This window comes from Triticum dicoccoides, chromosome 5A (genome assembly GCF_002162155.2).
Source record: "Triticum dicoccoides isolate Atlit2015 ecotype Zavitan chromosome 5A, WEW_v2.0, whole genome shotgun sequence".
Taxonomy (NCBI): domain Eukaryota; kingdom Viridiplantae; phylum Streptophyta; class Magnoliopsida; order Poales; family Poaceae; genus Triticum; species Triticum dicoccoides.
The window spans coordinates 517,241,848-517,251,269 of NC_041388.1; the positions used below are offsets into that span (position 1 = coordinate 517,241,848).

A 9,422-nucleotide genomic window follows, 5' to 3' on the forward strand; every position below is an offset into this window, starting at 1 on the left:
ATTTATGATAACAAGCCATCTAGAGCTCAAACGACATGGCAGATGGCACTGGCTTCAGGGCTCCACAACAGTAAACCTTCCTTTAGGAGTAACATTTTTTTGTGGGGGATTTAGGAGTAACATTTTACCCCAGCCTCCAGGTGCTTGCAAAGTGATGGCATAAAGTGCAATAGATAGACAGGGCATTGGAATTTATGTAGATTTTTACTACATAAAAAAACTTACGTATTCTCAGTACTTATGTACTCTAGTTGGAAACCTTGTACAAGTGAAACCTATATGGTAGGGCCACGGGACAGAGCCTTAATTTTAGTAAGTGTTCGATATTTTTTGGTCAATCTTGCCCGGTTCTGGTACAGGAGCAAGTTAGGGATGTTTTGGGAGTGACCAGTACAGTGTTTGAGGAAAAGTATTTGGGTCTCCCAACCCCAGAGGGTCGCATGTCCAAGGGGCGTTTTCAAAACCTTCAAACCAGTCTCACCAAACGCTTGGTTCAATGGGGTGACGGTCTCCTCGCACAACCAGGAAGAGAAGTGTTGATCAAATCTGTTGCACAAGCATTGCCAACATATATTATGGGCGTATTCAAATTACCATACTCTGTATGTGATGATCTCACTAGGATGGTGAGGAATTTCTATTGGGGCTCTAGCAAAGGAAAAAGAAAGGTCCACTGAAGAGGGTGGGACTACTTGCTACAGCCTAAAAACAAAGGCGGTGTCGGCTTTCGTGATTTTCGTATGTTCAATCAGGCATTGCTAGCCCGTCAGGCATGGCGTTTATTGACTAGACCGGACAGCTTGTGTGCCCAGGTTCTAAAGGCTAGATATTACCCCCATGGCAACCTTGAGGACACGGTTTTCTCAGGTAATGCTTCGTCTTCGTGGCAAGCAATAAGTCATGGGCTGGATCTTCTGAAGAAAGGACTAATTTGGAGGGTTGGTAATGGGCGCAGTATAAGGGTGTGGAGAGACAATTGGATCCCAAGACCGTACTCTTACAAACCAGTGTCGCAACAGGGCCGATGTCGCATCCGGTTTGTGTCCGGCTTGCTTAATGACAATGGTTCTTGGAATTTGGAGATACTGCGACGGTATTTTGTTACAGCTGATGTGGAAGAAATCTTAAAGATAAGGGCGTCGCCCAGGCTCGGAGAGGACGTGATTTCATGGGGCCCTGGAAACCACGGAATTTTCACGGTCAAATCAGCTTATTCTTTGGCCTTTGATGAAGCTAACAGAGATAGGGCAGAGACGTCCAGTTCATCACCGGACGGTAGTAGACAATGCTGGCAATTCATTTGGAAGTGCAAGGTACCCCCTACAGTGCGTAACTTTGCTTGGAGATTGGCGGTTGATTCTTTACCGACGTGGAAGAATAAGCATAAAATTGGTTTGGAGTTTCACGGTACATGTCCTGTATGCGGCATGGAGGAGGAGGACAACTTCCATCCTTTTATTCGTTGTCAGTTTGGACATGATCTATATGTTTCAATGGCCGCGAGTTGGCGCATCCCTGCACTGGAGTCTATACAGAACGTTGGGAAGGAATGGATTCTTCATGTTTTAGCCCCGCTGGATGAGGTTCAGAGATGCATGTTGCTGTTGATTTTTTGGAGGAGTTGGTTCGTTCGTAATGAGGTAACACATGCGAAGCCTGCTCCACCGTTGGCAGTATCCGTCAGCTTTCTTCAGAGGTATTTGGACGAGTTAATTGGCGTTAGAACTATTGCCCAGTGTGATCCAGTAAAAGGAAAAGTAAGTATTTCTTATGACCTAGTTAATCTTAAAGGAAAGGCTCCTGTACAGGAGTCAGCCTGGATCCCGCCGCGCCCTGGATGGGTTAAGCTGAATACTGATGGTGCTTTCTCGTTGGTCGATGGAGCAGGTGCTGGGATGATCTTACGTGATAGTGCAGGCAGTATAATTTTTTCAGCCTGCAGATCCATGTTCTCTTGCAGGGATGCATTGGAATCGGAGCTATGCGCATGTATGGAAGGATTGTCTTTTGCGACCCAAAGGTCGGACCTTCCGATAGAAATCGAGATGGACTCAAGTACTGCAGTGGCTATGATCACATGAGTGGAGACGGACCGGTCGATCTATGCTTCTCTGGTGGCAGAAATAAAGTACTTACTTAGTCTTTGGATTTCTTGTATTACTTTTGTCCCTCGGTGTCAGAATAAGGCAAGCGATAAACTAGCTAGTTTTGCTAGAGCCGAGGGTCGGACAATTACGTGGGTTGGGTCAGGCCCGGATGAGGTAGTGTCGATTGTCCGAGAGGATTGTAAGAACTGTATAATTGAGTAATGCAAGTGTTTTTCCTGCAAAAAAAAAAGTGAAACCTATATGCACTTATGAGTATAAATACTATCGTTCCCTTGTCGAAGTGACATGCAAAAAAAAAAAACTTGCAGAAACCTGTTTATGGCGAGTACTTCAACAGCGTAGCAGACAGTGGCACTTGGCGGAAATTGATTCCTTTCCTGGTTCTGCTATTCTGACTCTGTATACTTGTTATGTGCGTATAACACCAGGTTACGGAGTCGGAGAGGATCCCAGTGATTCATCAGTTGCGAAATTTATCATTTACATTAGCAAGATATCTTTCGGCTTGGTCTTTAAACAAACGAGAGATAAGATCTACGTTTTGTTACTGCTTATATTGTATTGTTGGACATTTCTACAGAGATCTTGGCCTGTGCAAGACATGGCAGGATGGGTGGTGACTCTCCATTAGACACTCGATCGAGTGAGAAGTCCATAACCGCGACTTGTCTCGAATAGACAGAGCATGGCACGCTAATCCATAATCGACTACACACCAGCTTAACAGGCCGGGCATCGGCCTCCAGAACAAAGTAGCAGTACAACAGTATTCGACTATTTGGCCACTGAGCGTCATATTTATCTTCAGAAATCTCCATGAAAAAGATTTTTCCGTTTTTGCTAACCACAAAGTAGTTTGACGCCCAAATAAAATGGACGTAGGTGGTAGGGCAGAAGCGGAGGGGCGCGGGCGGGCTACTGCAACGTGGTGTTGAATTCGCCGGCGATGGCGACGTCGATCCCGCTGCGTGGACATGAGCCCCATGAATCTGCTTTCTTCTCCCCTCTCTCTGCCCTGCTTCTCTTGCTGGCTCACAGTTTTCACCAAGAAGAAAAAATGAAGAAGATGCGTACGTCCCGCCGTCTCCAGAATCCGAAACCGTATGCGTTTCCTCGGCTTCCGTTTTCAACCACTACTAGTTATTTTTATATAGGGTCAAAAAAGAAAAAGAAAACCTAGGGTTTTGCCTACCGCCGCCATCCACCTCTCCTCCTTCCGAGCATCTACGGTCGCCGTCGCCGCCACCGCCAGCCCTCCGATGGAGGTGCCGCCGGTTTGGACAGCCGCCCGGGTCCAGGAGGATTTCATCAACTACTTCGAGTCCAAGTCGCAGTCGCAGTCGCACACGCCATGGCCGTCGAGCCTCGAGGTGCCCGTCTACGACCCCGCGATCTTGTTCGCCAACGCCGGGATGAACCAGTTCAAGCCGGTATTAATCCTCGGCACCGCCTCCCCCGATTCGCAGCTTGGCCGCCTGCGCCGCGCCTGCAACACCCAGAAGCGCATCCGCGCCGAAGCACAACGACCTCGACGACATGGGGAAGGAGGAGGCCGCCGTCGGGTATGCATGGGAGCGCCTATCGGATTCTTGCCTTCGCTCCCCCTTCTGATGTTAGTTTGTACCACCCTACTGTACCTCTGCATCAGGTTATGGATCGGTAAAGTTTAAGTGGAAAGTTGGGATCACCTTGGTGGTTTCAATGGCGAGTGAAATTAAGCTTCTGTTTTGGCGATGGTGATGTAAGTAGACAGTAAGCACGAGATGATGACGAGGGTCTGTGACTTGTGTAGTGATCTTGTAACTTTTAGTTTTAATTTTGCACATGTTAATCCATTGGAGAGAGAGATGATATGCGAAGATATATACAAAGTTGCAGTGAGATTTTCATGTCAATCAGTTTTCGGGTGTCTTAATCGCCGTGAAATTTATGTCTATCAGCGGCCAGTCCTGTTTTGTTCAGTATCATCGCGCGCGTTCATCGGCCTATAACGACATACGCCCCTTCTATCTTTGTTTAGTGTGCAGTTTCAATTTTTTTATTCTAAAAGCATGCGACTTGTAGCCTATGTGCATGACGTTGTGGCACACATCATGTATGTTTCATAGCTTTGAACACAAGATGCATACGGAGTATTTTGGTAAGGCAGAGAGGCAGGTAGTGTAATTTCTCTATGTTACCAGAGAGGATACATGTACAAATGTCTTTTACTACATATGCACAAAGACAAAAATGCCATGTAGGTCTACGAATCAAGCATCAACCTTCCATCGTGGCCAACTGATACATGAGTAAGATATCATCACAAGACTGTGAACTTGAACTAATATCGTTTCTACACAGCCAAACAGACTTGAGAACAACAGTGGCACCAACATAATGTGCATAATAAGAGAACAACAAGACTTAAGAGTACCCACTGGCCACTGTAACAAAAAAATATGCAGTAAAAAATAAAAAATGTGACAAGCTATGAGAAGGGATTCAAGGAAAGCAATCCTAGAACAGTCACAACCATACCATGTTTACAACAGACGATATCAAACTAAACAGAGTAATCATGCTCATACTAGTTTTTCTCCCAAAACCGCACTTGTGTCTCACTTCATATTTGAAAACACCCAGCAGATTCGAGAAAGCAATCCTTGACCCTCATCAAGCCCTTCAAAAAGTGGGAGTCTATCGGTTTCACCTTCACCTAAAGCGTTTAACATAGAAATTAACATATACTAGGACACTGTATGAGTATATTGTCGGATAACCTGTCATCTAAAGCTCAACAACATGGCACTGGCTGCAAGGCTCCACAACAGTGAACTTCACTTTCGGTGGAACAATTCCCTCGATGTATGTCTTGATAGCCAAGAGACCATGACGAGCCTCCAAGATGGCATCCCTGCGCATGCAGAAGCATTTGCCAGATCTATTGACAGAACACCTAAGGTAATCATATCCTTCTGTGGCGTCCAATGTAAGACACTCAAGTGACTCTGAACTCTCAAGAATATGACATGTTAGCTCAACCAAGCTCTTTGCAGAGGAGAAACCAGCAATAGTCACATTCCTGAGCTTGTCATGGCAGTGCTTCGGCATCCGCCTCCGACCTGAAGGATCTGCCAAAATGGATGGATGTTGCATGCTTGCCTGGAACCCCTAAAGATGTAAAGCAAAGACATATGAATTGAAGGTTCCACCATAGTTACGTGATCTATTTTAAGGGCAGGATCTGGAAAGGAAGATATCTTTGCAGGGTGAACAAACTTACATTCAAGAAGAACGTCTCCAAGGAAGGAGAAGCATCAAAAAACGATATAAGAGAACAATAATCATAGGCTGGGGCTGCAGCAAGTTTAACAGTCAAGTGCTTGAGGAATGGAAATTTGCTACCGACCATCGGTGTATTGACCATCTGCATAAATAACTCAGATTAAAAATGCAAGTGCATGGCTACTGTAATATCATAATACCCATTTCAGTAGTCCATTGTCACCAGAAAGTTCGTAGTATACCTCAAAATATGAAAATACAGAAAGTGTTTCAAGATTTGGAAAGGTGGACGGAAGATTGGCACGAGCCTCACAGACAGCACCATGACAGTGCATGTCTAGGGTCTTCAATTGTAATGCTTCTCCAAACGAGAGTTGTACTAGCCACTCACCAGTAAACCAAAATTTGGATAAACATTGAGCTTCAATCTCTATTGTCTGCAGCCTCTTACATGCAGACACTTCAAGGGTGATGAGCCGCTGCAGCAGGGAAGGTATCTTCAGTCTAATTATCTTGCTGCAATGGCTGAGTCCCAACTGCTGCAAAGCAAAAGAATTGGCTAGAAGGCAGGCTAGCTCATTTCCTGTAATATGGACATAACACAGCCTAATTTGAGTCAAACTTCTCAAGCCAAGTCCGACTGTTGGACAGAACACACACCTGGAAAGGAACAGACACCGAATCGAGTTTCCACTTCCTTCAGATAAAAGTGACCATGGGAAGTTGTACCTTTTATGGCCCATAGAAGGAATAACAGTGAGTTCTTCAATCCCAGGTGTGACGGCAATCTGAAGCCAGCGATCAAGAAAACATGCCCTGGTCTTGTTATCATAGAACTCAATTCTGACTTCCTTCACACCAATGCATGGGTGTTCTATCCAAATTCTGTCAACTTTGTAGGTGAGATCTCTTGATTTACCATCCTTTTCACACACATCTTCATCCATGCCTAGTGTCTTTTTACTGAAGGTGAGGCTGGTACGGCGTCTCCAGGAATGCATAAAGGTATGCTAAACGCAGGCAGCTCGAGCAGCACCTCGCATTGGCATTAGTGAATGTATATGCCACCAGATGTCCTACATGCCATGCACACATGCGGAGAGAGAAATAGAACATAAGCAAATGATCACTATAAATTAGAAATAAAACATAAACATGCGGAGAGAGAAATAGAACATGTCATCTTCATCACTATAAATTAAACGTACAAAAAAAATCAAAAGGTTCAACATAGATAATTTACTTGCAGCACAGTTCTTCTGTCATCAGCATCTTATCACATACCTCCGGAAGAATCGGCAGATATTTCATTCTTTTGCCACCTTCAGAACTACCATCTTGCTGGAGGGCTGGTGACTTTCTTTTAGACACCGAAGCGATCGATCCGCCTGCAACACACGATGCATAGTCATAGACAGCCTGCGTATTGACAGAAGAAACCAGCAAACTCAAACACACGGAGGCACACGGTGAAATCCACTATGTTTCTCCCATTCAATTTTGGTCAACAAATACTCCCTTCATTCCCTTATACAAAGCCACTATAAAAAATACATTTTGCATCTATACAAGACCACTAACAGTAACCGAGGTTTTAATGATGTTTTCTCGTACTAGCAACTTATTTAATACTTGCATGCATGTAGTCATAATGGCACTGTGCTACTTTCTTCTCATTCTTTCCTTGCATGCATGCAGACGTATTAATGATCCCAGTTAACAAGAAGAAAAGTTAGCTTGCAAAGTAGTCATTAAATTTTTATCTAGATACCTGTAATTTGACTTTGTGACCTTGTATAAAGGAATGGAGGGAGTACTAACAATCTCAGTAATATCCTTTAATTTATTGCTGGTGAGAGCTCAAATATTATTTGTTCGAAAGTAAACAGGTATACGAGCAAAAGGAGAGAATAATCTTGCTATCCACCAAAGCAAGAATTCACGCCCAAACGCGAACGGGATCTGGCATGCCAGCCGTGGAGCAATATCGAATAAGACTATCCCCTTCTCGGAAGGGGGACAGCATACGAGGGCACGCATGTACAGAGTATCGGCGGAGGGGGGCGAGGGAGCTGAGAGAGAGGCGGCGGCGGCGGCGGCTTACCATGGGCTCGCGTTTGCCGGCGGCGCCGCTCCCGCTGCATGGAGATGATCCGCTGCAGCGCCGGAAGCCCCATGAGCGATTCGACGCCGACGACGCCGCCCTTGGCCGAGGCACGAAATCCGTTTCCCTCTCTCCCCCGCCGCCTGTGTCGATGGCGCGATTTGTTTTTCACCGGAAAAAGAAGAGCCCGAATCTAAACCTCGAGTTTGAATCCAGAAAGCGCGAGGTGGATGAAATCGCGCCGGCGCCCAAAAGTCCAGGAGGAACGCGACTACCCGAGGCTTTTGGCCGCTGCACAAGTGGGTCCTCCCAAAACATGTGAGCAGGCAATAGTTTGGCTTCTCCCTATGGGTAAAACACATGGGCTGTCACTGAAAATTGAGATATGGATTTAGTTTAATCGCTGTATTATGGCTAAGCTAGGTTTTATAACAAAAGGTTAATATTTTTTACCACATGTTGTGTGACAACAAAAGGTTAATAATTTGTTTCGGCCGACCAACCGAAACTGGCATCTTTTCTTAAATGCGGTTCCTTAGGGTCCGATTCATTAAAAAAGGATAGTGTTGTCAGGTTAATTAACGGAAACCCGGGCAAAAACCATTACAACACGCCCGGCTAACCTGGAACCAACAAGACCACACACACCGTCGAGAAGAGGGCACCGTTGAGGCATTCATGCATTGTCATCGTCATCACCTCTCCCCGAGCAAGCGACTTCGACTTTGCCGCAGACAACCCGTCAAGACCCCTTCGAAAGAACGACACACGACGACCTTGTCAACCATAGCCAAACAATCGACCGCAGACGTCGAGGACCGGCAGCTCCGATTTTGCTGATGCGCTTCACTAGAGAAAGTTGCACGCCTTGCACTGACCTAGCCCAGCACAACCTCCGAAGAGCATTGTCTACTCAAACCACCCTCATGGAGTCATCCTTGCCGCAGGGGCCCCGCCGCACGCAGCTCCGACTTCTCTATCACAGTAAGAAACTAGCATAGACACACTCGTTGGTCAACCGGGTCGTCGATATTAGAAGGACAAGCCATGACCCAGCTCCACACTCCATCATCGTCGTCTCCACACGCATCGCAACGCCAACCACTCGCATCACCGGTTGGGCACCTGCCAACTGTGAGCCGTGCACGTCCAGCCCATTTGAAAGGGCAGGGAAGAATCACCGGTCTTCAAAGCAGTGCCCTAAAGAGGGAAACACCGTTGAGACGACGTCGTTGCCCGACTCAAATGGGTCTAGGCTTTCGCCTGAAGAATGAGATCCGAGGATGGAGTGGGTCGAAGAACTCAACGACAGTGCCTTGAAGAAGGGGAATGACGCCTAAAGGCGCCGCCACTGCCGGCCAGCCATAGTCGGGCAAAGCTTGTGCTCAGAGCAGACCCGATGAACACCCTCGCGCAGCCGGCAGAAACCGGCCCGAACTTCTGCTGACCCGCACATCCCTGCATAGCCACGACGCCATCGCCACACAAGGTCCACCACAACACACTTCTGCCCAGCTGTCGTAGCCGAGGCACTAGGATGACCAAACCTCCGGCAGACGCGGACGAACCGGATCCAGCCAAAGAGCAACCGGACCTGGCGCCCCTTGACGCAGCACCATGACCACCAGCATGAACTGGATCGAAGAAGAACGACTAGAAGGCAAACAGGGAAACGGGCCACCACCCTCGCCCCTATTCACTGGGAAGGATCTGCATGCCCCCAGCCCTGGAGCCTACCGATGACGTCTCCACGGCCGCCACCTGCCAGAGATGCAACCTTGTGGTCGCCACACCCCATAGCCGCAGTGCCGCGCCACAAGGAGGTGAGCCTCCGCCAACACGAGATCCTATCGCTGCTGTCCGCCGCTGGCCGGGCATAGCCTGACGGTGGCGAGGGAAGGTAGGAAGGCGGCGCTCGATCTGGATCTGCCCATGCCGCCATG

At 47.2% G+C, this 9,422-nt stretch overlaps 2 protein-coding genes across 2 annotated transcripts; one reads left to right on the forward strand and one right to left on the reverse strand.

Moving 5' to 3' along the window:
* The first annotated feature begins 3,367 nt into the window (after positions 1–3,367).
* Positions 3,368–3,771, forward strand: LOC119299837 (alanine--tRNA ligase-like). Its single transcript, XM_037576984.1, has 2 exons — positions 3,368–3,670; positions 3,757–3,771. Exons 1-2 carry the CDS (start codon positions 3,368–3,370, stop codon positions 3,769–3,771), a joined length of 318 nt encoding a protein of 105 aa, XP_037432881.1.
* Positions 3,772–4,763: 992 nt separating this feature from the next.
* On the reverse strand, positions 4,764–7,552 carry LOC119299839. Its single transcript, XM_037576985.1, has 4 exons — positions 7,480–7,552; positions 5,618–5,958; positions 5,374–5,517; positions 4,764–5,261 (listed from the first exon to the last, which is right to left on the reverse strand). Exons 1-4 carry the CDS (start codon positions 7,550–7,552, stop codon positions 4,878–4,880), a joined length of 942 nt encoding a protein of 313 aa, XP_037432882.1. The 3' UTR covers positions 4,764–4,877.
* Between the last annotated feature and the right edge of the window lie 1,870 nt (positions 7,553–9,422).

Excerpts from the sequence above, each read along its gene's own strand:
- LOC119299837 (XM_037576984.1), top strand. The coding sequence starts at position 3,368 with ATGGAGGTGCCGCCGGTTTGGACAGCCGCCCGGGTCCAGGAGGATTTC.
- LOC119299839 (XM_037576985.1), bottom strand. The coding sequence starts at position 7,552 with ATGGGGCTTCCGGCGCTGCAGCGGATCATCTCCATGCAGCGGGAGCGG. Across the intron at positions 5,959-7,479 it reads CCGGCAAACGCGAGCCCATG|GAAATGAGCTAGCCTGCCTT; the intron begins GTAAGCCGCCGC and ends TCCATATTACAG. Across the intron at positions 5,518-5,617 it reads CTGTATTTTCATATTTTGAG|ATGGTCAATACACCGATGGT; the intron begins GTATACTACGAA and ends TTATTTATGCAG.